Source organism: Saccoglossus kowalevskii, chromosome 2 (assembly GCF_978046115.1).
Source record: "Saccoglossus kowalevskii chromosome 2, keSacKowa6.1, whole genome shotgun sequence".
NCBI lineage: Eukaryota > Metazoa > Hemichordata > Enteropneusta > Harrimaniidae > Saccoglossus > Saccoglossus kowalevskii.
Genome location: NC_140642.1, coordinates 17206589 through 17234300, shown reverse-complemented (window position 1 = coordinate 17234300; position 27712 = coordinate 17206589). Strand labels below are relative to the sequence as shown.

General features: G+C 33.6%; 2 protein-coding genes across 4 annotated transcripts in view; one reads left to right on the top strand and one right to left on the bottom strand.

The window, feature by feature from the left end:
- LOC100371823 (uncharacterized) overlaps positions 1-14742 on the top strand; it is a 30667-nt gene extending 15925 nt beyond the window's left edge. The window contains exons 4-10 of the mRNA XM_002735181.4: positions 5267-5466; positions 7163-7278; positions 8141-8221; positions 10582-10728; positions 11199-11315; positions 12310-12561; positions 13794-14742. Coding sequence (XP_002735227.1) covers positions 5267-5466; positions 7163-7278; positions 8141-8221; positions 10582-10728; positions 11199-11315; positions 12310-12561; positions 13794-13964 — 1084 coding nt within the window. The 3' untranslated portion in view covers positions 13965-14742. The remainder of the gene's footprint in view (positions 1-5266; positions 5467-7162; positions 7279-8140; positions 8222-10581; positions 10729-11198; positions 11316-12309; positions 12562-13793) is intronic.
- The window catches only part of LOC102805012 (uncharacterized), a 33470-nt gene continuing 20168 nt past the window's right edge, over positions 14411-27712 (bottom strand). For 2 of the 3 annotated variants that reach the window (XM_078009622.2, XM_085492334.1), the window contains exons 9-13: positions 22406-22525; positions 19179-19729; positions 17112-17315; positions 15794-15946; positions 14411-14861 (exon numbers count right to left, since the gene is read on the bottom strand). In XM_078009622.2, coding sequence (XP_077865748.1) covers positions 14758-14861; positions 15794-15946; positions 17112-17315; positions 19179-19729; positions 22406-22525 — 1132 coding nt within the window. In that variant the 3' untranslated portion in view covers positions 14411-14757. The remainder of the gene's footprint in view (positions 14862-15793; positions 15947-17111; positions 17316-19178; positions 19730-22405; positions 22526-27712) is intronic. The other variant, XM_085492346.1, reaches the window with a different exon arrangement.

The window sequence follows — 27712 nt, the reverse complement described above, 5'->3', positions numbered from 1 at the left end:
CCAAAAAATCTTGGTCAGGGTTGTTAATAACCTGCATGAGGGAAAAAGACATACAGCCATGAACCCCACAAATCCCAGTGTTTTTTTAGGCTCTGTTCGATTGAAGTCTCTGTCTGCCAGTCAGTTAGTCATCTGTTCGTCAGTCTGTTCGGAGTTGTATTTCAAAACCCTGTAAACCAAATCTGTTCATTCTTTGCATGTGCCTAGTACTTTACCTGGGACATACATGTATGCACATGCAGTAGTTTACTGATTCAATCCAAGATGGCTGATTGGCACCCATTTTGTTTTTTTGAAAATGTGGTATCTTATGCATGCTTTGTCAGTTTTTGTTCAAATTTGGCACATACATTATATATGTTCTTGTACATGTCTTTGGTAATTTGTTTCACGATCAGATCAAAAATGGCTGACTGACATCCATTTTTTGGACAGGATTTGTCAGGTTTTCTTCAAATTTGATACAACATTATACATGTTGAGATACATGCCCATGATGATTTGTTTCATGTTTGAATCGAAAATGACAAACTGGCAGCCATCTTGTTTTTTCAAACTGTATCGTTAACATGGTTTTTACATGTGCAATACATGAGAATTGGTTATTTATTTTAATATCTCATTAATTTATAACAATATAACGTAAATCACTCAATTTTTGCAATTTGATTATTTTATATGGCATTTTTGAAGGAAAAATCTCAGTCACTGCTACAAAATCAAATGATTTTCTGAAAATCTAAATGTTGTGTGATAAGACTAATGATTCTTTTTCTGACCATCATAAATTTAATCTTGAAAAAGATCTATACATCTCTTTTATAAACAAAAATATTTATCACTGCATAAACTTGCTTAAAAAGGAAGAGCCTTTCGTACTTTTGTCCTTCCATGGTAAACAAACCATTAAAAACGTTTCAGTTCTTTTCTTATTTCCTGAAGGTTAAAAATAAAAAAGTACTCAGGACGTGAACTGGTCAGTAAATATCCTGTTCCTCCAAAAAGAAGAAAATCGTAACCTTGTAAATGTTGTTACATGTTTACAATTATGGCGTGTTTGCAGCGTTCTTTGTTAACAATACTCAGTATGAATTACAAATAACATCGTCATCGCGTGTGTGTGAATTGAATACTGATGAATGTGTCTGAATTGAATACTGACGAGTTACGAATGAATTAGCTGCTAACATTATGAAGACTGATAAGAAAAGAGTGAGACATTATATTACAGTTCGTTTATTTTCTTGTCGTCGTGATCTAAATAGGAGTGAGAGGGGCATTCCAGCAACTGATTCTTGTTGCATGTCATTCCAGCTTGTCAATAACAGCCTTTCCCCGAGTGATTTGCATTACAAGTGTGGTAATCGAATACTCTCTGGAAGGTACCTGTTGTATTTTTTTGTGTGTATAATATAACTTTGTGTGAACGCAATTCATTATTTATACTACATTACAAAAATCGTGTCAAACAGTTCTGTTTTTGAAACTTTCACCTGCTTGTGACCACGTACACGTCTAATACATATATATTCAGCCTTAGTGGCATTCCTTGATAGAATGTCAGTCAAAGTGATTATCAAAGTCCTTACTATTGGCTTTATGAAGTTAATCCCCAGTATTTAGCATGTATCACCTTGGGACAACTCTGTAAATCATCCCATAGGATTTTAGGATTATGCTCCTATTTAGCAAAGTTGCTCATAATTTAAACACCATCTCATTTACATGCAAGAGGTGAACGCACATGGTTTTAAACATAACTTCAATCAAAGTTGTGTTTGACTTTTATTACCCACTAGAAAATACAGCCATTGCACATTATGAAATAAATTCAACTAATAAAATGTAGCTAAGTCTACTCATGTTAAGGTCTACAGTTAGCATGTGTATACTCTCTCACCCAAACACAGTGGTACATATATGTCGTTTGTTAGATCATAACAAATTAAATTAATATAAATGTGACAGTGTCAATCTCCATATGAATACAAGTGTGGTGATTTAGAATCTCCATATGAATATGAGTGTGGTGATTTACAATCTCCATATGAATATAATTGTGGTGATTTAGAATCCCCATATGAATACAAGTGTGATGATTTAGAATCTCCATATAAATACAAGTATGGTGATTTAGAATCTCCACATGAATACAAGTGTGGTGCTTTAGAATCTCCATATGAATACAAGTGTGGTGATTTAGAATCTCCATATGAATATAAGGGAAGAGTAGGAAATCAAACGGGCGGTACACCGCGGTCATTACCGCGGTGGTGGTGGGTGCTCGCCGGTCGACCGCATTTTATGCAAATTTATGCATAGATTCCATGACCCCGGTTTACCGCGGTCGTGTGCGGTGGGCTCGCACAGCAATTCACACTTATTGTCAAGACCATTAATGAACACAAAGAACTGGGAAATTAAAAGGATCACAAAGTTCTAATGAAAAATTAAACCAATTTGGCTGAGCCAAAAGCTAGGAAACTAGTCTATAATAGTTCACATTATTTTATTTTATTTGCCTGATCTTTGGAATAAAATCACAAAACGATCCAGAAAGACGTAGAGATCAACATAATATAAAATAAGATCGCATTATTTTGTGAATATATATTATGCATGGTCTCAGAAAATGTTTAGAAAGATTAATGTTTCGCGTAGACCAAATATAATCACGCATAAGTATAAATTCAAAGTGTTTTAATACATTGGTGAGAGGTCGCATTTACGTGAACAAGAACATGCACTAAGAAGAAAAAGCAAGCCAAAGTCGAAACGGGGTGTATCATGGACTTGGTACAACATGCGTTACGACAATTGAGTGATCGTCGACATCATTTTGGGGCGCAATTGAACTTCAAGTAAGTTGCGAAACTTGCTACGCGGCGATGCTGACATCAAGTGTGTGTTGAACGAAGTTTGACCCCCAAGTCACGCACTGAACTGGCGCGTTACCTTAGCAACCCTTTTCTTTCTTGGTCCGCGCTTCGATCTCGTAAACTTGTTATCATATCCGGCGGTACTGTAATAACACAACTTGTATCCAACTCTGTATTGGCTTTGAATATTTCAACATCGTTTACTTAGTGTGCTGCTTTTCTAATAACGCAAATATGTTTACAGTATTGGACGGGCTCTAAGTATTTCAATTTTTCAATGTATTACTTTTATAATAATTACGCAAACTAAGTTATTTTTATTATTGTTGGGACACTAACCCGGGCTATTGGGTCTGTGAATATTTCAATATTACCGACTTGATAATGCGTTGCATTCGTAATTATTACGCAAATATAAACATGGGCGCATTTACTAGTAAATCATTGAAAAAGATAGTCAGGTCCCGGAGTCAGGTGTCTAACGAAAGTCGAGAAAATATTTTAAATACTTGTGACTCATCGGTGAATTATTTTATTCGAAATAAAGTGAATATGTAATATTAACCATACAATAACATACAATATCATGCGTAATGTTAAATTTTTCTATAATAAACTCGCAGCGCACTTCGATCGCATTATTCACGTACATTTCGACTGAACTCTAATAACCACGTGTTTGAATTACATGCGGCAATGGGCAATGACCTCGATGAGTTCACGCACTGACATTTAAATTCGGGCCACCCAGTTTGACGCAAAACGATATAGTTACTTAACATTTGTTCAAAAAATCGGTAAACTCTCGCGAAGAGTTAACTGAAAGGCAACGTCGTTTTTGACCAAAAAAAACAAAAAACACGTCAATACAAGATTATGTGTGCAAGGTTAGATTTATAGAACGTACATGACCGCTTAACTCTGTGTTTTTTAATAATCATGTCGCACGTGAAACACAGGAGACATTTTAGTTCGTCCATTTCTTGTTTACCAATCTTGAACTTTTTGTCTGGAATGCGATACAGGCAAAGAATAAACATTAATGATACCCACCGTTGTCAAATCAACAAGAGGCTCGAATCAGGAAGGCTCGGCTATTAACTTCGTAAATAACATTCTTTTCATGTGGTAGACTTTATTCAAGTGTAACAAACGTAAGTGAAATGTATGGACGAGTCATAATACTCGTACCTTCGAAAGTTACGACTTTTACTCTTGGAATTGGTGATAAATACATGCATAAAATACAACATTGTTTCACGCAACAACAATTCGTATACAGCATTGGACTTATGGATTTTTATATTAATAAAATACGTGGGCCGATAATATTACTATATGCTTAGTATTTCCATGCCAGCGATGCTCGTAACCTGCTCGATTTAAAAACAGCTATTTGAAACAAAGACTCATGGAATCACAAAGGAAACTGTTAAGTACGTATTTCACACCTTTCCTACGACCGCGGTTGCAACCGGTATCGGTGGCCACCGCGGTAGAGACCCCTAATTATAAGCAGTCCGCGGCTCTCCCCGGTGTACCGCGGAGAGCCGCGGTGATTACCGCGGTGAACCGCCCGTTTGATTTCCTACTCTTCCCTAAGTGTGATGATTTAGAATCTCCATATGAATACAAGTGTGGTGCTTTAGAATCTCCATATGAATACAAGTGTAGTGATTTAGAATCTCCATATGAATACAAGTGTGGTGATTTAGAATCTCCATATGAATACAAGTGTGGTGATTTAGAATCTCCATATGAATACAAGTGTGGTGCTTTAGAATCTCCATATGAATACAAGTGTAGTGATTTAGAATCTCCACATGAATACAAGTGTGGTGATTTAGAATCTCCATATGAATACAAGTGTGGTGCTTTAGAATCTCCATATGAATACAAGTGTAGTGATTTAGAATCTCCACATGAATACAAGTGTGGTGATTTAGAATCTCCATATGAATACAAGTGTGGTGATTTAGAATCTTCATATGAATACAAGTGTGTTAATTTTGAATCTCCATATGAATACAAGTGTGGTGTTTTAGAATCTCCATATTAATACAAGTGTGGTGATTTAGAATCTCCATATGAATACAAGTGTGGTGATTTAGAATCTCCATATGAATACAAGTGTGGTGATTTAGAATCTCCATATGAATACAAGTGTGGTGATTTAGAATCTCCATATGAATACAAGTGTGGTGATTTAGAATCTCCATATGAATACAAGTGTGGTGATTTTGAATCTCCATATGAATATAAGTGTGGTGATTTTGAATCTCCATATGAACACAAGTGTGGTGATTTAGAATTCCCATATGAATACAAGTGTGATGAATGAATGTACTGAATTCTGATTACATGTCTCCATTCATTGTGTATTACAGGAAAAGGAAAAACCCAGCCTACGAGGGTTTTCATGATATTTCTTATCAGAGAAAGACGCAGGACATTAAATCAAAAGATACAGAATCGTCCGACTTTTGTCAGTGTGTGAGAAGTTATTCTATGACCATTATTATTCTATTCTTGGCGTTATTGGCTCTGGTTTTAGTTGTTCTGATGATATCTGGTGTTCTTAGTACCGGTAAGTTTACAATATTATGGCTATGGTTGTGTATGTGCATGTAACAACTATACAATGGTTTACTTGATTTATTGCAAAGTACTTTTTGTAAAATACTTTATTTTTGTAGCTGGAATTAATTTTCGCTGAAAAGACATTTTGTGTATTTGGTATGGAATTTATTTTCACTGATTTTTTGGCAAAATGAATATAAATATAGGAAAAAAAGAATTTTCGCTTGATTTTATTTCCAATGAATCATCCCTTCAGCAAAAGTAGCAAAAATTTTACAGCTGTTAATTTCAAATCTTGTATCAAATTTGTGCACAATTTACTATGAGAATAGTGTCTGAAAATCTTGTACATGTTTTATTATTTTGACAAGAATAACCCAAGGAAGGCTGCAGGAAAAGAATGTTTTCTTGATTGAGATTGCAGTAGTTGGCGTCTATATTCAGTGACCTGCTGACAATAATTTACTACCGACATTGTTTTTTTCATGCATGTTTTGAAACAATGGGATTTATGCTCACATAACACAGTAGCATGTATAGCAATGCACAGAAGATGCTCCATTACATTGAAGGAAACAGAAATTGACAATGCTAGAAAAGGGGTTATTGTTGCAAACTCTTCAACTCTAAATTTCAACTGCAACAAAATTTTCATAAACTATGAAATATTTCCACTGTAAAATCAAATATTGTGAATTTTCATATAGTCTAAATTTGTAGAAAATATTAAAGATAGTGTGAACTTACATCAATGGTTAATAACAAGACAGCGCAAATTTAGTACAACAATCTGTACAAAGATATAATATTGTTACCTTTACAAATATAAATTAAGCATCTGTTCATTTTATTCTTGGTAATCCTCATCCCCGAAAATGTCAAACTGGTCAGTAAATATTGCCCACCCTCACCCATGTCTCCATGCATCCTTAATTCTATGTGCATCTATACATCAAAGGTGTTAAACTTTATATATTGATATTCCCTGCAGCCACATGTTATGAATATTTAATGAGATTTAGTCATCAGATAAAGGTAATGAACTGCCTACGTATAAAATGAGCAACCTTTCTGTGAACTCACTATCGATTGAGTCGTGAGATTTAAAATCTCATTTAGGTCATACTCTATTATCACATACACAAAAAAACCAATCATGCCGAGAACCGCACTCATTTGGTTTGATCAGAATGGCATGTCTCGGATGTTGATCTTCGGAACGTCACTGTTGGCTAGTGCCACCTTTTACAAAATTTTCTTTCATATTTTTTGATATTTAGTCTTTGTTCGGATGAAGTTTGACTTGTGTTTTGACTTGTGCGTCTTCACCTGTATTTAGACATGCCTTGACTGATCACTTTCAAACTTCACACATACACGTCTCCTCGGAAACATGTACATGTATATTGATTTGTCCGATTCCATTCAAGATGGCAGCCATTTTAATCAAAATCAAGCATTTTTGTCAGTGGGAAGTGATGATATTGGAAAATGTAAAAGATTTAAATGAAATTGAGCAGTTTAAGGGGGAAAACAGTTTGGTGCTCATAGGATATATATTGTACATCTCTATTGGTGATCTTGTTGTATTCAAAGGCACTCTGTGTTTTCTTTCATATTAATTGAAACAGATTTTGAAACTCGTGTTAAAATTATTAATAAAGTCCAGTTAATGATCAGAATTTTTTTTGGGTGTAAATCAGGGGCTGTTGTTGGTGAGGCATCACCTCAGGTGGCTATATCTGAAGATCTAACACCTGAGAAATTAGAACACAGGATACAACAGCTGGAATCTCTGAACTTGGCTCTCCTGGAACGAGTAAGTATTACATAGATACATAAATAGTATACAAGTTTAGAGAGATGCATGTATGAAAGTTATAACCCTTGATCTTATGAATGCCAATTCTTTTTCACCTTTCACAATCTACATGTGTAAACCTACAAAACATTTTTTTCCATAATCTTTATTTTTTCAAAACCTGTAGCCGATGAGAAACAGACGGTTTGGTCCATAATTAATAAAGAAATTATAGAAAAATACATAAGAAATGTGATAAATGTTGTACTAAATTTTTTGAGGTAAAAATTAAGGCATTTGAACCATTAAATATACAGCAAAGTCTTTATTGGTTGTCTAAAATGTAATTTTAGTTAAAAGTCATATTTAACACTTTGAGTGTCATTGTCAACTGTTGGCTTCATCTACACATTGATCGTGTACAATCTGATCCTTTCCACTTGAAATGTTGATTACAATTTTACAACTCTGTTGATCAAAAACTAAAAGCAATATCTAAAATTGTCTGCATGGTTCAAAATGATGATGAAATTTAGTGACAATTTTACAAAAAAAAATGTGGAAATATTTGTACTGAATTTCTGGCAGGTTGAATAAATAAATATTTAACAAAATATTCAAATATAATATTGAGCCAAACTATCAATTTCAATTTAAAAATCAAAACAAAATTATTTAATATAAATAAAATGTTGACTTTTATAACATTTTGAAATAACAGCCAGCAATGAGTAATTAAATGTAAATGTATATCAGATTGCTTCACAACTACATGTTATATATTAAAAAACATTGCATTAAATTTTAGGAATGGGTAGAGTGTGTACAAAAAATTCCATAGCTTTATTCAACAGTGCTATACGTGTGTTTATAATTGCAGGTTGTACAGTTGGAAGAAAAGCTATCTGGAGGGCAAGCTAATGCTTCTATTAATACCAAATTAGCACAGAATTCAATCATGGTAGGTGTGATGCAACAAGATAATGGGTCTGTTGAGAAAACTCATCTGGATTTGTCAGCCATTTCTAGAATGTCTTTATAACACATGAAATAAACATTGGAAACCATAGTTACCTACATGTTTTATCTACGGCGGAGATATGTTCATGTTACTAATGTCATTTTAGGGTATTCACAAAGTATCAACCTAAAGAATTCCAGTGACATTTTCACTAATGCAAATTTGCGAAATAAAATCAGTTAGCATTTTTTTTTTCATTCATCAATAAGAGCCTTGTTACCAGAGAATTTTTTGTTCAAAATGGCCACCTGAGCAAGGTATATCATGATTTACCGGGTACTTGATTGATCAGCAGTATGAAGATTTTGTTGGTAGCACACCATATTAGTGAAAAATTGGTAAAAATATCTCGCATTACCGGGTAGCTTGAAAAGCATACGTTTTGATCAGGACGCCATTGGTGGACTGGGGATTTCTTTGATATGCACAGAAATTTTATTTTGACATGGCAATATATATCAGACTCTGTGATAAAAATTGAATTGTATCTAAAAATCCTGGGATCTACTTACTAAAATTCAGTTGAGACACTACACTTTATTTTTAGACTTATCCTCACAATCCATACAAGGTTAGTTCTGCTAGAGGGCACAGAACTGATTACTACATAGTGAGATTTCCCACAAATCAGTACAGTAAATGATATACCACATTCACTTCTATATCAGCACATACGTATTGAAGCCAACAATCATTTCCTGAAAACAGAGACACCAACACAATATTTAAATATTACTGTAAAATAATTTATTTTATTTGGAATTAATTTTCGCTTAAAATGAAGTTTATTTTCACTTATTTTTGATGAGTTGAATTTAAAATATAAGAAAAATGTATTTCACTGGATTTCATTTACAATAATTCACCCGTTCAGGGAAAATAGCGAAAATAAATTTTGAGTGAAAGTAAAGTATTTTACAGTACAGTCCAGACATAACTGGCTATCAGTTGGCTTTAACTTTTCATAAAAAACTAATATTTTTTTCAAAGAGAGTATTCTTTTCAATAATTTCAGATTATTCTGTTTAGTATTTACCATTAATATTTTGCACGATTTAGAAATATGTCAGTTTTAAAATGAAGCTAAGCTAGAGTTACAGTTGGACGTACTTCCAAAAAGAAAAATGCATTAATAAATACATTCCCAATTTCAACAATTCAGCTTTACTGTTCATTTTCCAATCTTTGAGATTAGTTTAAATTGTAAATGATTAGATAACTATCACAGTTGCCACACCTTGTTATGAGTTCTGTGTGGATTATACTAGTGTAAAATACAGTTAGTTTACATGGACATTGAATCACTGTTACACTCTAACATGTGCATTTTTGAAATCAAGAAAAAAAAACAAGTGAGAAACATGCCTGTAGGTTGTGTGTACATTATATTTGAATAAGTCCCATACTGTATTATAAAGCTGAAGGGGTGGTTCATTAGTTAGCTAGACTCTGAATCAAATATAAAAGAAAAACAGTGAATCCCTCTGAGCAAACACTTGTCTGCAAATCTGTCTACAAATTTGAACCTAGCCATCCCTTCAGAAATAAATAGTATACCCCTTTGCTTACTGTTGTATTTTGTACTCATCCGGTGTAGGAAATGAAAGCTTCTTTTACATTCTGCACACTTGCATGACAGGATGTGTTAGATAGGACTGCATGGGATTAACGAAAAATCAATTTACACAATTCAGGATCTTTCAGTTTTTCTCATGGTAGCAATTTTAACTATGCTTTTAATCATGTGATCACTGACTGAATTGCTAATTTGCATACAGATCGGTTTTATTGTTGGACATAAGTAATTAAGGATAGGTCTGTAATTAGTTTGTCAATCCCTTCAGCATAATCTGTAGATACATGTAATGGATTTGTCTGGAATATTTTCTTGATTTAAAATATATTCTGAAACTTTCTAGTATAAGATTGATAAAAATAGAGATATTACAAAGGCGTGGCTATGGTCAAAATAAATTTTCCAATGATCCAGCACACAATAAATTATGTGCTTCTAATAGAGCAAATATGGTATTTAAATTTTTCTATTTCAATGTACAGATTGAGAAAATCAGATAATTTCTTGCAGGCTTATATTGCCTTTAAAAATGAAATATTGCTTACAGTACATGTACATTCATTTAGAATTTTGTTCTTGATTTGGAATGCAAATGTAATTTTTTGTGTGGAGATTTACGTGATTGTCTGCCAGTGATTTGTTATTGTTTGGAATGCATTGTGTACCAATTATTCTATTTATGATTCATGGTACGCGACTCACTCATTTCTCACCATCTCTGTAGATGACACAGCTTGCTCAGAATTTCACAAGTCAGAAAGAGGACATTGGTCATATAAGTGATGAAGTAGACATAGTTAAAGTCATTGCAAACTCCAATAAACAAGACCTGGCCGATGTGGAACTGAAAGCTACAGTAACTGACAATGAAGTAGGTACCCTCCTTTATAGTTGAAATTAATGGAGGGGAGAGGGACAATTCTTATTTTCAATCTAAATGCTATTCTCCAATTTGTAAACTTCAAGATATCTAAGTACTGTAAAATACTTTATTTTCGCTGATTTTTGACGAGTTGAATGTAAAGTATAGGGAAAAGGGTATATTCGCTGGATTTTATTTTCACTGAATCATTCATTTCGTGACAATTAATTCCAAGCGAAAATAATGTATTTTACAGTAACTCATTGTGCTTGCTACACTGCCGTCACAGTATGTTTAACATCAATTAATTCATTAAATAGTTCAGTGATCGAAGCTAGAAATCTGTTGATGTATGCATGTTCATGTGTACTCACCAATTATTTATACAACTTATTCAACAACCAACCGGCTTGATTTAAAATTCTTTTTGTAGTTTGAAAAATCCAGACTTCTATAAAAAAATGTTTACTTTTTTTTAGATTCAACAACTGAGATATCAAATTGGAAATCTGTCAGAAGAGGTGTTCTCTAAAGATACTATACGAAGTGGACAAATTATAAACTTGCAGCAGCAAATCACTGGCCATGCTACACAGGTATGAATATGAACAGCTGAAATGTTTTGTTTTAGGACCAGGGGGTATTTTGCTGCACCAGCCAAACTAAAAATGATTGTAAGCAATAATCACACTAAACTGATTGATTCATCAATCCGAGCTATATAATCACATTTAAGGATATAATCTTTCACACAATCAGAATTTATCCAAATCCTAAGCTACTCTGCTATCACAAAAAAAAAAATGTTTTGGTTATTGTCATAATATTAATTGGGGGAATTTTGTTTATCATCTCTAAGAATCCTAAACTGACTAAATCTCATATATGCTGACCAGAAGCTTAGTATTACTCACCATGTTTACAAAAGTCACTTTTGGCTTATGACCTCTGTTCAACAAATGACTTTAAAAGTATGCATTGTTCGAATTTCAATTACTGAGTCAGGCATCACTGAGTGTTGATGACCCCTAAAGGTAGAGAGGTCATATGGAGATGCAAGTGAATCATGATAATATGCAGATTTGACAGTACTATTCACCAGATAAATCTTATTCACATCTGTTGAATCTGATGATACGTTTACCCTGACAGTTTCATTTAGTGATCTGGGCATAACAAATTTGACATAACAAATCAAGGTTTTGTTTGGGGGTTGGGCTGAACATCTACCTTAAGTTGTGATTAACAGAAATGGTCACATAAAAAATATGAACATATTATGTTTACGTACATGTACTATCAGAATGTTTTCTGCACATTTTGACTAGCAACAACTCTTTGGCCTGATAGGTCAAATCTGGTTAATAACGTGCAGCGATTTTATTTTCACTGATTAAAGTACTACTCCCAGTAAATACAGTATTCTATTGTATTGTCCTGCATGTATTCAAAATTTTCTTCCCCACAATTCATCAGATAGTTTTCTCAAATATTAGTTGTCAAGCTTCTCTTTTGAATTAATTTTAATGTTTCTCCAATACTCTCAGCACAGTTCTTTCTAAGCTATCTTTGATTTTTTTGTTGTTATAGATTTCTGACATAGATGTAATGCTAGAGAGTCTTGAGTATAGATTCAGTATGAAACTGATGGTAATGAATGCATCAATGTATGATGAACTTGACCTGATTAGTAAAATGCCCGGACCGAGAGGATATAATGGATCAGATGGTGTTCAAGGTCAACCTGGAGCTGGTGCCCTATCAGCTTGTAAATATATCAAAAGAAGTGGCGGGAGTGGAGTGAACTTAGAGACTGTGACAAACACTGTGTATGCTGATACGGTAAGTTTTTTTAATTTAATTTTTCCAACATTGTTACTGCAAGGATATGTATGTATGTACAAAGTATGGTTGCTGTATTCTCGTAATAACCTTATGAATCTTTTTGAACTTACCGATAGTTTTCAAAAGTGTCATTCATATTTTGGAATTAAAATTTCCTAATAAATGTAAGGTGCCAACCCCCCAAATGTGTGACGCACTGTATAAACTTTGAGAGATGTATATAATATAGTGATGAGAGAACACATCACTTCTTGTTAAAAATTGTTTGAGAAAACAAATATTGTTGTTGTATTTGGAACTGTATTCTCAATGTGCCAACATTACAAGGAGAATATGATTGTCAGAGAATGCACATTTACCTTACAATCAATTGTAAGGAGTACACTAAGGTAATAGTATGTTTCACATATCTGCTGCAGCTCTGTACTGTTTGTAATAAACACAGAAGTCTGACGAAGCAAACCACTAAGTCCTCCATTACCACAAATTTTGTGAGATGTGTTAAATCCCCTAACATTTATTTCGCAATTGGCTCAAACGTCATATTTCAGAATCCTGTGGACTGATTCCGTTCATTCTTTGCATGTGCCTAGTACCTTATGTGGGACATATGCACATGCAGTGGTTTAGCGATTCGATTCAAAATGGCCGACTGGCAGCCATCTTGTTTTTTGAAAATGTTGTATTTTGGACATGCTTTGTCAGTTGTCATTCAAACTTGGTACATAGATTATACATGTTAGGATACATGTCCATGATGGTTCAAAGATGGTCGACTGGCAGGCATCTTGTTTTTGCGCTCTGTCAGTTTTCATTCAAATTTGGCACATACATGTACTTTATACATGTTAGGATGCATGTCCATGACAATTTGTTTCAAAATCTGGTCAAGGATGGCCGATTGGCAGCCATCTGACTTTTTGGCCTTACTACTATATTTCCACAATTTATGTACCATTTTCATTCGTATTTGGCACATACATCATACATATCAGTGTGTTTCATTATCAGATCAATAACGGCTGTTTTTATTTTTGGCCATGTTATTACTACACGGAACACGTGTTTTGATGTAAATAAACAATCTGTTATATATGCCACTTGGAACTCAAGTTTCAAGGACACGCTCATGGCAAACCCTCCACTTTAATATAACGAGCACAAAGAGAACTTAATTTAACGGGGACTGTGTCATTTTCAATGACTTGTTTTTCTTCCTTTCTTTATAGAATTATACCATAGTAGGTGTGACATGTACAAGTGATGTAGGAACTGTGATCAATCTGGAAAAAAATGACTCAGATGGATATAAATGTAAATGTAATGGAATAATGTCGTCGTCATCCAATAATAGTCGCTATTGTTATCTTCATTCCTGGCAGTGTCCCACACACAGCTAAATGATGTAAGAGGAGCACTGCTACGAGCAGGGAATTGTCGTTTGAAACATACATTCTTCCGCTGTGATTTATCTATGGCTGTACTTGCAGGAAGCCTTTTTTATACCCAAGAACATCAGACTGCTTCAAAGCATTTACACAGCCTCTATTTAAAGAGGAATGCAGCTGAGATGAACTGTATACTTCACTGATGCCAAGCGTTGCCTTACTGTATTGATATAAATATACCTCGCTGTACACGCACTACATCAACTGAAATCTGTTGATGTCACTTAAGTATATTTAATTTGATAACCGCTACATTGGAGTAGCCTTCTCAAAAATACCCAGAATTTGTCATTTCGGCAAAAGAACATGAAAGTGATAGGTTGCAAAGAGCTTTTATCACTTTGGACAGAAATTATATAATTAATGCTGGGGTGAAATATTAAGAATCTAGGCATCAATTAAAAAACTAAAAATGTAAATATTTTCTGTATATTTGTAAACCAGAGTTTGTGTTTTTTTAAGCTGGACCCATCTATGCAGATATTTGCTAAACACTTATTTATCGCCATCATCCAATGGGATGGATAGCCTTGTTGTATCCACAAATTACGTAATTATGCACAGCTAGATACATGATTTAGATTTGATTGCCATAGAGGGGGCTATGATTTGAATGAAGCCCTTTTCAGTTGCATATACGCAGGATTTTTTTGTTGTAATTATTCAGTAATCCAGTGAAAGTTGTCTTTCATAATGCTGCATAGTGTCAATAAAGTCTATTTTAACAGAATGTGGTGTATACATTTCATTGAAGATTTTGAAACTTGCTCAATTCTACTTTATTCTGTTCACAAAAAGTCTTCATTGTTTGGTCTGCCTCGACTGGAAAGCTTTTGTACAAACCAACCCCTGTGAAAAAAGTAGTAAAAACTGTATTAGTTACAGATTGACATTATCAAAGAAATCCACTATTGATGCTAAAATATTTCAATTGAATATTGTGAATCAAAAAAAAAAAATTGGTTCTATTTATCAGTGGACGTGATGAAACCCCAAAACTTTATACTACGGAAGTATCATTTAAATCTGATTGGTTTGTTATATATCGTTTCCTTCGCAAATGAGTAACAAAAGAATACAGATGCTTCTTGTTATGAAATATTCACAAACTGGTTGCATATTGCCGGCAATCATTGCTATGTGTAGGTGCATTGTCTACACATGCACACCGGAATCATGTGATATTTGTTTCTGGCTACTTCATCAAATCCACCATTTTGTTTATCCCATGTGCCTTCTAACAGGACAAATTTGTTGGGGGGGGGGGGGTGAAAATCAAGTTAAGTCGGCTTGTATGTGAAAAATTTTATGTGCATAGGCAACTTGATCACAAACAAAAATGTTGTGGCCTTTGATTTCCTTTGTTTTTTACACTTATTTACGTGAATTTCATTTTACCAAATTATAAATTGCATAACTATTATAGTAAAATGTTTTTCAAGATCAATTAATTGCGTCACCAGATTAGCGGCCACACTGCCATAGACTATTTGTAGGTTTCAGTGTCATGTGATATCTGACTACTTCATCAAATCTACCATCTTGTTCATCCCGTAAATTGTGGAAAATACTGCAAAATGTAATAATTCTGGCCAGAAAAACACATGTTGGCCAGCTCAAACTACAAAATGGATACTTGTCAATAAACAAAGCTACACACACATCTGATGTAATTGAAGTATGGCTTTGTACTTTGCTTTCCAGATGAAACACAGTGAAACAAAATATATATGAGATCATGCCGAAATAAAAAAAAAAATAGAGTGCTTCATTTACTTTACCTGGTACAACAACATGACAATAGTCATGTGATTTCTCTGTGCTTGACTGATGAAGTACAATCAGCTGACCCAGCAAAATAGAACTGACAATTGTGAAAGTTGCACGTTCCATAAACGGTAGATATATTTGGGTTCTGCTTACTTGAAGAGTTTCTGTCAGTAGCAAAGATGTAAAAGTTTGGTATGATTTAGAAACAATACACTGTAGTCTTGTGGTTTGGGCTAAATTAAAAACTTGTATTATTTTCTTCATGCATTTAAAATTTGTACTTTTCCACTGGTTTCAATGATGAATTAATTCTTTATATCTTTAAATTTGCTCACAGACAGGATGAAAAAATATTATTTGTATGAATTAGATCTTAAAACGTTTTAAAAAAATTGACAATAAAAGTACCAGACAGTTTCCTATTGTATACTATGTACAGTAACAAGCTGGGTCTTCATGGGTCATTGCGAAAGAAGAATTGTTTGGTTCCATGTGTACTAAAGTAGTAGACTGAGACTTTAAAATGCTTAATTTAATTATTCAATGGAAGAATGGTTTATTTTTGATTATTTTGCTAATTGCTAAGAATGCACAGCACAACAAAAGTATGTAAACTTAAAATAAAAAAATCCTTTTTTCTCAAAAATTAACAAAATCAAGAATCAGTGGTATCGTCATGGAAATAAATTAAATTTGCAAAACATGCATGCTGGTGACGTAAATAACCTCATATGTGAATTGTAAAAACGCAAATCTAACATATTCAGTTAAATAAAAAAGATCTATACAAGATGAGGATATGCAAAGTGTGTACCATGTGTTGAAGTTAGGTGAATTGCATCACATGTGTGCTAAAGTTAGGCGAATTGCAAGGTGATCACAAAATTGCAAGACAAATCAACATTTCCAGAAATATTAAAGCAAAAGAACTAATTAGTGTTTCTGTTTATTTATAAAACATGTACTACATGTGTTTTTCATTTGCAAATACAGTGTTAATCTCAGCATTAATTTCTGTTTACGCAATTTAACATTTCCAAGGGCACACTCTCTGCTTTCTTTGAAGCCATTGTTTAAAATATGTTTGATTGACACCTGCATGGAACTCGTGAGAGCTTCACCGCATATATCACCATACATAAAGATCAAAGTTGCACATCCTTATTTTATAAATCCTTGACAATAGATAACGTTGTAGTTGTAGATATTACCGGTATCACAATGATATATTTCATTTTATTTCTTTATCTAGACAATTAATCAAACATTATCACAAATGGAGGCTAGTCTCATATTATGCAATCTTTAGTTTTTTCATGCCACACTTACCTGCAATTTGTATTTCACTAATATATCCACTGCCATGGGTATCCAGATCTAACATAACACAGTGTGGTTTAGTCAGTGATGAAACTATGACTACACTGAGAGGGTTATCTATTGTAACCTCACTATGATATTGTCCACGTCTGCTTTCCAATAGATTATGAGCTGATAAAACACTGTCATTTGTTATATATACTAACCACTGTCCTACAAATATGAGAAGAGTTGTCATAATTAACTGACTGACTCAGACAAGGTTTGTCTCTTGTTAGACAAAAGGGAAATGTATGACTACTAATATGCACTCATCTAGACAAAAATGGAAACCATGCAAGTTTTTCTATCTGGAAATCATCATATAAAAAAACACAAGGGATGAATTTAAATATAAATCAAAGAAAACTCAGAAAGAAATCAGATGTGTTGAGGGTATTGGATGTCCATACCAATATGCTGAGGTATTACATGAATTAAATCTGTGGATTACACCAAATTTATGTAAATTATTAGTCAGGCCTGCAGATTATCCCAGAGCATCTTAGTAACAATTTGATTCACTGTATAAATGTGAATAAATGTGGCAGTACCAATCAGTGTGCAGCACCTTCCAGTGTTACTTAATCAATTGATGAAATAAGAGTAATAATGTCTATAATTACAAATTAAAAATAAATAAAAGGAAACTTAATAAACAAGTGGCGTATACAACAGATTGTTTATTTACATCAAAACATGTGTTCCGTGTAGTAGTAATATTGCCAAAAATAAAAACAGCCTTAATTCAGCCATCTTTGATCTGATTATGAAACACACTGATATGTATGATGTATGTGCCAAATATGAATGAAAATGGTACATAAATTGTGGAAATATAGTAGCAAGGCCAAAAAGTCAGATGGCTGTCAATCGGTCATCCTTGACCAGATTTTGAAACAAATTGTCATGGACATGCATCCCAACATGTATAAAGTACATGTATGTGCCAAATTTGAATGAAAACTGACAGAACACGTCCAAGATACAACATAAAAGAACAAAACAAGATGCCTGCCAGTCGACCATCTTTGATCCAATTGCAAAATAAATTGTCATGGACATGTAACCTAACATGTATAATCTATGTACCAAGTTTGAATGACAACTGACAAAGCATGTCCAAAATACAACATTTTCTAAAAACAAGATGGCTGCCAGTCGGCCATTTTGAATCGAATCGCTAAAACCACTGCATGTGCATATGTCCCACATAAGGTACTAGGCACATGCAAAGAATGAACGGAATCGATCCACAGGATTCTGAAATATGACTCTGGACAGACTGACGCACAAACAGACGGACACACGGACGGACAAACGGATGGACAGACAGACAGACTCAGGAACTCACGAACGGTCGGGGACATGTATCCTAACATTTATGATCTATGTACTAAATTTGAATGAAAACTGACAAAGCATGTCCAAAATACGACATTTTCAAAAAACAAGATGGCTGCCAGTCGGCCATCTTTGATCCAATTGTGAAATAAATCGACATGGACATGTATCCTAACATGTATGATCTATGTACCAAATTTGAATGAAAACTGACAAAGCATGTCCAAAATACAACATTTTCAAAAAACAAGATTGCTGCCAGTCGGCCATTTTGAATAGAATCGCTAAAACACTGCATGTGCATGTCCCACATAAAGTACTAAGCACATGCAAAGAATGAACGGAATCGGTCCAAGGGATTGTGAAATATGACTCCGGACGGTCGCATGAACGCACAGACGGAGACCGAATTATAAGTCCCCGTTTTCGGACTTTGTCCGAACGGCGACTAAAAATAGAAGAACTCTTGTGTGCTTGCATCATGGTGTTTGTCCGGGATGGGTCAACAAGAATTAATTTTGACCCTGGTTCACGCTGGACATAGATAACAGATTTTAGTACAGCACAAATATGAAAAGGTATGTTTTTTTACCTTTAATGTATATGAAACAGCATTTCAGACATTTTAAAAAATACATACATACTTTCATCAAGACTTCCACAAATGAATTGCGTCCTGCCTCGATAACTTACCTCCACAAAGGCATCCTTTCACGACTTCACTTCTGAAAACCACCGATCTCCAGCTCTTTGTTGACATCAAATAAATATGCGCTGATCGCACACCAAGAAATCCAACAGCCTGTGCAGAAGTTATAACTTCATATCTGACAGTATTTTCACTCTGTGTGTTTTCTGATTTTCTCTTCACTACACCTTCACAGACATTTGCTACTTTGCGTGACAGTTTTATGTTGAGCTGTTCTACTGCTTTATCTTCCTGGGAAGGCAATCCAGGGATAATTTTTGAAGTCTCTGCATCATGACAACTGCCACACTTTCCAATTCCCTCAAATTCTTGTATCCACTCAAGAAATGCATTACAGTATTTTATTTTCAGTACTGGTTGTTTAGAATTATCGCAGTAAAACAACTTCACATGTGCACTATTGGTAATGTTAGTCCATTCATTGTTTACTTCCATCAGTGGTATTCTTTCTGTGCATCGTGGTTCTGACTTTAACCGCAAGAAACCAAGTTTCTTATTCTTTGTGATGTAAACCAGACAATCTTCTTCGTTCACCCTGGCAACAAAAAATAAGTGCATGTATTAGGAGAAACACTTAAAGAGGAAGCTATAAATCCCTGGGACTGCACTGTGGAATCATGGGACACCATATTCCACATTGTTATGTGTTAGGTGAGCAGTCCTTAAAGGCTCAAATGCAGATTTGTAGTATCATATCCATTTTCCACCCTTGTACTTGCCACAGCAATGACCATGATGCACATATGCTGTCATGCTCGCTATGGTCAAAAAAAAAAAAATATTCGCTTCACAGCCTTCATACATTAACACTCAAAAGGGACGACATCAAAAGATGAATGTCGGATAAAAAACTTATTTCCTTTAGTTTTTTCCAAAAAAAAATGATCATGGCGTCAGACACATTCACCATTAAATACAAATTAATAATCAGACAGTAGTATGGCACAGCAGTTGGTTGTAATAATGAAGGGGAATATACGAATGCACAAACTATTTTTCTGGGTTCTGCGCATGCTCTAGGTCCATGCCCTGAAATTGACCTCATTTTACACATATATTTACACTCGGGCCAAACCATTTTCTCGTCTTGGATGTTTTTATTTTTTTTCATTTTCTGTTAATTTTGTCTATGATAAGATAAAAAAAAAACGAACTACAAATACTGACTTCATTAAAAAATAAAATCGTTTGTGTAAGATGGAAACTTTTTGAGGTCAAAACCCCCACCCCCAAATAAAGCAAATAATTTTTTTTTTATCAGACATCGATCTTTTGACATCGTCCTTAAATGCTGTTACTGATACGTGGCAATAGTAAAAATAATAAATTTGAGATGCTGCATCACTGCATGCAAAAACCTGATGACCAGCCACTTGTAACGCCAAAAAAAAAAAACGCTATATGTTGACTAGTGTACATTTTCTAATGCGCACGAGGCTGGCTAGACAAGGAATTCGAATTATCTAATATAAATATTTTTAGTCATTTGTTCACCTACTTTAAGCATGAATGTAATAGCTAGATTTAGTAATCATGTTAAAAAACTGTTCACAGTTATGGCATGAATTTGTCATTTTCTTAAACAACTGTAAAATAATCCACGAGAAAGCCAGTAACGTAATTCGTACTGAGTCAAATTAACATTATTGGTTCGTCATCGGCAACACTAAAGATCAAGTGGTCCGAGTCTCATTCCTGTTCTATTATCACAAGTAAGAGTAACAATACTAAACACAGTATTCATTTCAATAAAACACGACTAGGTGTATTTCTGGCTTAATCTCTGTGACGACTTTTTAAATTTTCATTGAATCCGCTATGTGATAATGAGAAACACATTAGGAACTGTGTAAATGTTTGTGGAGATTAGATAAAGCAAATTGTTTCAGTGGCCCAACGTCAAGTGACATTAAATGACAGCAGTTAATTATTCAAGCTTAGTAGTATGACCTTTTTTCCTGGTTCTGGTTTTTGACGTTTATCTGAAGAAAAAAAACTCAAACTATTTATTGTCATAAATACTACATATAGTCACGACTGTGATATTCATAGTCACATACATTCACTTTAGCAAGACATAATCGACCTGTACGTTTGAGAAAACGTGTCTTTACCAGCGCTTGGCTGTAGATGCTTACTACAGTGTGACTTTCAAGGAAATAATCCCTATTGTTTAGAAGTGTATTTGTAGAATGCCTGGGCCTTTGAAAAAAAAAAACCTGTATCACATTACCACTAGAGGGCTCACTTCATAAGTGCATTTATTTAACCTGAATTTTAATCTGCTATAAGAGTTTTGTTTTGAGTTTAGGATAATATAGAAATGTATTTTTGTGAAAATGACGACAAAACAATGTAGTATTTCACCACTAGAGGGCATACTTCATAAATTGAAGAAATAGCAAAAGTTAAGTTAGGCAACTTTCTCAGATATACAAAAGTAGGAACGAAGCAGAAGTTTGAATATTTGAAATAACTAAGCCAAATTGAGGAGTCTTAAGGAAGCCATAGAATGCTCCATTTTAAGGTGAACCCTATCTCCCCCACTTGGGGCGCCGCTGAATTGCAGTACTCCCTCTTGCAGTTTTTTTCAAAAAAAAAACCCTGCCCATGCATACAACAATAAGGCCTAGCAGTATTACTCATATTATATTTTGGTTAAAACAAATAGAATTGTGAAAGATGAATGGTTGATGTAAATATCAATCAAGATGCAGTGTAATGTAATGTGAAACTCATTTCAATGTATCAAATGTGACAACAATTTGACATTCCACAACATTACAGAAAAATGGGAATTATATTAATACAAAATGCGTTCTCTTAAAAATTCAGACAAATTGTATAACAAGATACTTGTTAAATTTCATTGAATACAAGCATGAAGCTTTTATGACTACACAATAAATTCTGGACTGTCGACAGTCCCTCTAGCTTAATGTTTTTTTTTCAACTATTATAATCAAATGCCACTATGCATTTGCAAAATGCCTTCATTTTAGTCGAAAAAACATTATGCCATAGGGACTGTTGACAGACTGAATAAATTCATAGAGTATCTTGATTAACTACAGCCATAAACTTTTATAGGAAAGCGCCTTCTGAGATTCTATATGTGAATGACTCTTGATGATCTTTAATCTGATAATCTGATTAAGGAGCACAAAATAATAATAAACATTGAATATTTTATCAAAATTTGGTGACTTACTGTGTGACTGCGATACCTTTGATATTATCATCACTTGCACATACAACTGTTGTGATGACAGTAGACATCGCTATATTAAATGTGTAGATTGTACTACCGCTATCACTGGAATTACATAAACTAAAAAAACAAAAACAAAAAAACTATAATTACAGCCATTCAGCATTTCAATAAAATGTTGATGTATCCATAAGAATCAATGGATGATCATTAACAATAATTATTTTCTATTTCGCTATAACATTTTTTTACGACAATTTTTTTTAATTTCTGCTATGCAAAAGCATTACAGATGCATGTTGAGTGGGTGTGACAACCACTAATCAGTGCTGTAACTTTGTTATAACTGGCTGGGCCCAGGCAAACAAGCCATTTCACAAGCTACTCCAATACTTTCTGTACACGTTTTAAAGTTACATAAAGCGCACTATGATTTTTAATACATGCCTTCAGTTGAATTGATTATTCTGCTTTACAGTGTTTCACAAATGAAATGAGTTAGTTCTAGAATCTTCACGTGTAGGAATGACATAAATCCATGTGACCCCCTGACAAACAGATTTAGTACCCCACGATTCAATTCATAACAATAAATTTCATCATTCTAATTTTCGTCTGTTTTCTATTTTATATGAAGATTGTAATTCTGACTTGCTCTAATTGAATTTCCTTGAAATAAACAATACATACAAATAAATGACATTTTTTACTTCAATCACGTAATATGTATGTAATATCACCAAACATTACCAAGACAAAAATTCAAATGACACTTTTCTTTTCAATCAATTTGGATAAATCAATACTCATTTAAGCGCAATGGACAGTACGAATTTGATCGTTTGTAGTAAGTATATACAGAAATTATGTCAATGAATAGCGCCCTCTATGGTATTGGTAATTTTACGTTTGTCTTTTCAACAGTTTGTATATCACAAACAGTTCATGACAGACACAGAAATTTTTTCCCCCAAAATTTATGAACATGGGTGTTTTTTTTTTTTTATTCTGAAATTGTTATTTAATTTATGCTTTATTTTGATTTTTAAAAACTGAATTTCTATGTTCTTAATGATCTGAAATTCTAAAAAAAAAAGCACTTTAAAAAAAAAGCTGACAAGCAGCAATCACAGGGTCTAGTTTTGGTAGTCTAATAATGTTTTACTGATAGCTGCCAATTTTATTTCTGCTAGTAGGATAATAACTTGATTACTAATGCCAGTGAGTTTTAGAAAGACTTCTGTGCTACTGTACAAATTGTGAATTTGTGAGGAGATTACAAGGTAAGTCTGTTAACACTGGTATATCTAACAGACACAGATATGGACATAGAAAGATATCAAGCTGTTAAATATAGAACCACTACAATCTGCCATTGTATATTTAAGATTTACTCAGTATACAACCAGTATGTGCACTTGCAAAGCATAACAAGTTTCCCCCATGTCAGTCGGTTTCCCTTTGAGCAGTCAATATGCCGACCTTAGATATCCATAAAAATTAAAATTCTAAATCAAGCGGAACATGCAACCAAATGAATTCATTTTTTGTCAAGACCTACCAAAAGGTTCTTGGTTCAGTGCCCCTAATCGCATAAATTTTGCATAATTGATAAACTTTGGTAAAGGTCTTGAACCCCCGAAAGTAACCTAATGACATATATAGTCACAATTTGCTTAATTTCTACTCTAATTTTGTACCAAGGTGAAATAATTTCCCATTACCTAAAACAGTTCTGTAGCAAAATTGTTTAAAACATATGAAAGTTCCAACAGAGAATTATGATTTACGAGATTTCTATGTGGATGCAACATCAAAATTTGGCTACATATACACAGTATAACAAACATATTCTGAGAGAGGCAGTTCTTTGGACTTGAAAAGAATAACTTTCAAATAAATGAATGAACAAGAGTAACAACTTTGGGTACCATTACTTGCATTTAGATACAAACCAACTGTGTCTAGACATGATTACTAAAAGTTTCTAAATGTTGCCCTAATATGTGAAATTGCATCAGTACATACATTCTGTTCGTTTTAGTTTTGTGATAACTTAATTTACCATATGGCAATTTATATGATCAAATAAAATTCATTTCAAGGTAAATTCTACTGATATTCATCAAGAAATTTCCCTCAGTATTACTTTGATGTCCTCTGTTGATGTTGGTTTGATCTAATCAGTAACTATGTCAAGACATGCATAGCAAAACTTGCAACTTAGGTGGTCTATGTTGCTGTTTTGCTTGTACAAAACAATACCTTGCCGACAATCACTGTAATAGACAATATTAAATAGTGTTTCATCCCCAGAGTGATACAACAGACACATAGAACAAACAAGCCATGCATGGCACAGTCCCCGTTAGTTATCAAATTTAAGATATATAGTTATGTGTATAGTAATATAACCATGTCAGGAATATGATTTTTTTAACATTAAAATGATTGTCATTTGTATCTTATTACTTATTACAAGTCCATATTGAGAGATATTGCTCTGGAACAGCATTCAAAATCAGCCATTTTGAATACATGTATATATATATATATATATATATAACATGATGTATAACGAATATATAAAATTTGAATATAATCAGTGAAAGCATTTAAGAGATATGGCTCTAGAAGCCCAATCATTAAAACAAAATGACCGCCAGTCAGCTATTTTGAATCCAATCTGAAAAATAAAATGACATGCATCAGGAACCTGTAATGTCTAACGTGTGTTATAAGTTTGAACAAAATCCATCCATAAATGCAAGAAATGCTTGATATTCGAGGATTTTTTTAGCACAAAAATAGCACACTTTGAAAAAGATCATCAAACCAATATATCCGTATATCTGTGACATGATGTATAATGAATATTAAAAATTTGAACATAATCAGACAAAACAAGTCAGACATATGGGTCTGGAAACCCATTCATTAAAACAAAATGGCCACCAGACAGCCATTTTGAATCTGATCTGAAAAATAAAATGACGTGCATCAGGAACCCGTAATGTCTAATGCCAGTCGGCCATTTTGAATGTTATCTAATGTATATACCAAGTTTGAGCAAAATCCATCTGTAAACAGCTGAGAAATGGTTGCTTTTTATGATTTTTTAGCACAAAAATTGCCGCCATTCGGCCATCTTGAATCAGATCGTAAAACAAAATGATGTGCATCAAGGTCCTATAATGTCCAACGTATATACAAGATTTGAACAAAATCCATCTGTAAACAACCGGGAAATGCTCGATTTTGATGATTTTTAGCACAAAAATGGCCGCCATTCGGCCATCTTGTATCAGATCATGAAACAAATTGACGTGCACATGTATAATATCATGTATGATGTATGTGTGAAGTTTGATTGTGATTGGTCCAGGCATTTCTAAGGTAAAGGTCTGGACACACGCACAGACGCACACACGCACGCACGCACACACACACGGAGGTCAAAACATAAGTCCTCGTTTTCGGACTGCGTCCGAATGGGGACTAATAATCAAAGAAAGCTTAGAAAGAACTCCCATGTGCTGAAAGTATTGGAGACACATTAAAAATAATTCGAAATTACTTGTACTTGAGATATTGATGGAAAAGCTGAAAACTAATTATGCAAATTAGAAAATTAATATGAACAGATTTGAGTGTAAAACTAATGAGGTCTGTGCAAAGTAACAGACCATCTATGTACCAAGTTTTATTGAAATGTGATTAGAACCAAAAAATTATGAATTATTATGCTAACTAGGAATTAATATAAACAGATTTTAACCCCAAACTAATCAGGTTTGTACATTGTCATAGAGCATCTTTGTACTAAGTTTCATTGAAATGGAATAATTAGTACTTTAGATATCAGCATGATAGCCTAGAATTGGTTAATTATGCAAATTAGGTAATTAAAATGTATAGATTTTAACCCAAAATTAATCAGGTCTGTCTATTGTCCTACAGCATCCATGTACAAAGTTTCATTGAAATGTGATGATTAGTACTTGAGACATTAGTTTGAATGTTGAAAATCGATTTAATTATGCAAATTAGGAGATTAATATGCATAAATATTTACTGAAAACTAATTGCATAGTGTTAGATTCATTGAAATGTGATGATTAATACTTGAGATATCAGTAGAAAAGCATGCATCTTGCAAAAGCTTACATAAATAAATTCATCATTCTGAAGAAGTAAAATACACCAAACTTGGCAACCCATAAAAACTTGAAATGAGATAATTTGATATTTAGCTTTATGAAAATTTTTCAATAATACTGTAAACCCATTAAATTTCACTGGCATTTAATTCACCTAATTAAAATGAAAATAATTAATGCATTTACAGTATCAAGTTTCACTTTCTGCAAAAAAAGTTTCTGGAAAGTGGTAGCCCAATGATTGAATACAAATCACTGTTGATGTGATATGTCACCCAAATTAAACTCTGTTATCTGTTCAGCACATGCACAGACAGGTCAAAGACAGGTCAAAGACAGGTCAACTACAAAGACTCAAGATTTTTTTATTCAAGGCATTGACTTTTTGTGAAATAAACAACATTGGTTAATTGCTTTCATCGGGATTATATCGGGTAGTTTGTCTCAAGATTGAACTTCAATAATATATGACATTTTATCCACTTCACCTATATGTGTAGGGGGAGGTAGGTCATGCATAATTAAATACAGGCACAGCTATGTATTGCATTAAAAACCAATGCATTGCTTCCAGGCACTTACATAGCAAGCATTATTGAAATGCAATAATTGTTTTTTGAAAAAAATTGAGTAATTATTATGCAAAATAAGCAATTATTATGCTTAGATTTCAATCCAAACTAATTAGGTCAGTGTATTGTCTTAGAGTATTTGTGTACCAAGATTCCTTGAATGAGATATTGATGAAAAATCTGGAAACTGACTAATTATTTACATTATGCAAATCAGGTAATTAACATGCAGATTTCAATGTAAAACGAATAAGGTCTGCACAATGTCATAGACCATCAATGAACCAAGTTGAAATGTAATCAGAATCTGAGATATCTACTTAAATGCCCCCCAAAAAATCGTTAATTATTATGCAAATTAGGTAATTAATATGCATAGATTTTAACCAAAATTAGCCAGGTCTGTTCATTGTCCTAGAGCATCCATGTACTAAATTTCATTGTAACGTGATAAAAAGTACTTAAGAAATCAGTGGAAAAGCCAAAAATTGACATATCATTATGCAAATTAGTATACATAGATTTTCACCCAAAACGAATCAAGTTTGTGCACTGTCCCAGAGCATCTATGAACC